At 38.6% G+C, this 2,016-nt stretch overlaps 1 protein-coding gene across 3 annotated transcripts in view; it reads right to left on the bottom strand.

Moving 5' to 3' along the window:
* The window catches only part of STAG2 (stromal antigen 2), a 37,977-nt gene extending 35,968 nt beyond the window's left edge, over window positions 1–2,009 (bottom strand). For all 3 annotated transcript variants that reach the window (XM_010133316.1, XM_010133318.1, XM_010133317.1), the window contains exons 1-2: window positions 1,962–2,009; window positions 725–886 (exon numbers count right to left, since the gene is read on the bottom strand). In XM_010133316.1, coding sequence (XP_010131618.1) covers window positions 725–805 — 81 coding nt within the window. In that variant the 5' untranslated portion in view covers window positions 806–886; window positions 1,962–2,009. The remainder of the gene's footprint in view (window positions 1–724; window positions 887–1,961) is intronic.
* Window positions 2,010–2,016: the final 7 nt, after the last annotated feature.

Genomic DNA, 2,016 nt, shown 5'->3' with positions numbered 1-2,016 from the left:
GTCAGCGGGAGGGCTTCAGGGCTGGCAGGCTTACACTTTAACCCTCTCTCCACTGGCAGATTCATACAGGCAAGCCAATTTCTTAACACACCAACATCAGTCCTATCAGTAAATGCAGTGAGGCTGTGCCTAACACAGAGGCTTGGAACAGGTTAACACTTCCTGACCCAAATTCCACCCTATCAGAGTGTTGCGGTGCACATCAGCCAAGTCAACTTCAGGGAAATTTGAAGAGTAGCCCTGAAGTTGTAGCTCGTGATTTTACTTTGAGTAAGAGAAGAGAAGCAATTCTTTCTTTTCAGATAATATAAGCTCTGGGAGCACCCAGAAACTACAAATTTCTTGCTGAATTCCGTGACAACTACGGACATAAACCACATTTGTATTTAGCTACAGTCACATATGAAGGACTTCAAAGTCATGTAATCTAAAATAACCTTTCTGCATTCAGGATAATGAAAATTCACTTTGAATCAGTTTTAATTTCTTCATTATATATGTGATTATATGTGCCTGACATTTAGAAGAGAAAAATCACTTCATTCAAATTCAAACCTTAAAAATGCAAAACTACTCTTTTTTTTATCTTAATCTGGGTCTGAAACTACAAATTGAAGAAAAAAAATTACTTTAAGCTTCATTTTATTTAATTATATGCCCAGGATAATATTGTTACTTTTAAACTGCATGTTCATCCAAGCCACAGAGATATCCCAAGTCTTACCTGCATGGCACTCTTGCCCATTTTAACTACCTCAAACAGCATCATGTTTTCCACACCATTCTGTTGGTGATGGCCATTCATCCGATTCGGACCACCAGGCTTCCCTCCTCCGTTCCCACTTTTCCCCTTCTCTGCTGGTCCTTTTTTTCCTTTTTTACAGGTCTGCGACAACACAAACGCACAATAAGTTTTAGTTGGGTATTACGTATTAATTTAAAGAACACAACAAATTACTACTCAATATCATGCCAACTATTCACAAGGCCTTTGGTTTTCAGGAACTAGAACTAAAATCCCAAGTTGACAATAATAGCTGAGCCTGACTAGTACAAAAATGAAGAAGAATTCTACAGGTTCCATTTCCTTCTTCCCTCATTTAACATCTTCTAGCAACTAGTGACAGTGTATGAGACACAGATTTTTCTCGTGTTTAAACTGTAGAACAGATGATACAGGTTTTATTTAAAACAGTTATGGCAATTCCCTTAACACACATCAGTTTCCTCTGCAATTCATTAACCTTTTCGTTTGTAATTTGAGCACGTTGGCAGCAGAGGTGAGGAAGAGCAGACAGGTGTCTTTATATTTGATTCCCCAAATCAAGTATGACTTACAGAAACAAAAAAGAAAAAAATTAGTCAGAAATTAAATGACTGTTACATAAAACTGTTCAACAGCACCTCTTAATAACCGGGCACTCTGTACCAGTACAGGTACATGAGGTGCCTGGCAAGGCAGTCACAGCCTCCCTGCGCCTCATGTGGTGGGTACCAAGCCAGTGAGAGGGCGGAGCTACCTGATGAGGGGACAGAAGGGCTCTAACTAGCGTTAGACCTACCCACTCATGTAGTCTAATTCCCTGCCTATGACCTATTAAAAAAATCCTTAGTTGAATTATTGGTTTCTGTACAGTTTTCAAATTCAAAGACAGAATTAATGATACCAAAAGAGACTGTATTTGCACCAAATTTCAGTATAGGATGGAACACATGCAGGGAGACTAAACAAATCAAAACTCATATTTTTCTCCTCCACCTCCTTCATGCCTTCGCACCTCTAAGAAAACACCATGCAAATACTCAAGATAAAGCATTTCAATGTAAATACAAATATGAATTCTCTCCATAGAACACTCGCATTATCAGAAAATATTCCTAGCTCCTGCTGCTTCAAAGCAAGGGCTGAACGTTTCAACTCATAACAGAAAGGTTTCAGTATCCCTATAAACTGAACATACTTTTCCTTTGCTTTGTTTTTGGTTTTTTCCTTCAATATCCTCAAAGTCTGTATCG

Source organism: Buceros rhinoceros, unplaced genomic scaffold (assembly GCF_000710305.1).
Source record: "Buceros rhinoceros silvestris isolate BGI_N320 unplaced genomic scaffold, ASM71030v1 scaffold10163, whole genome shotgun sequence".
In the NCBI taxonomy this organism is placed as follows: Eukaryota; Metazoa; Chordata; class Aves; order Bucerotiformes; family Bucerotidae; genus Buceros; species Buceros rhinoceros.
Note: the sequence above shows the minus strand (reverse complement) of the source record. Positions and strands in the feature narration are given on the sequence as shown.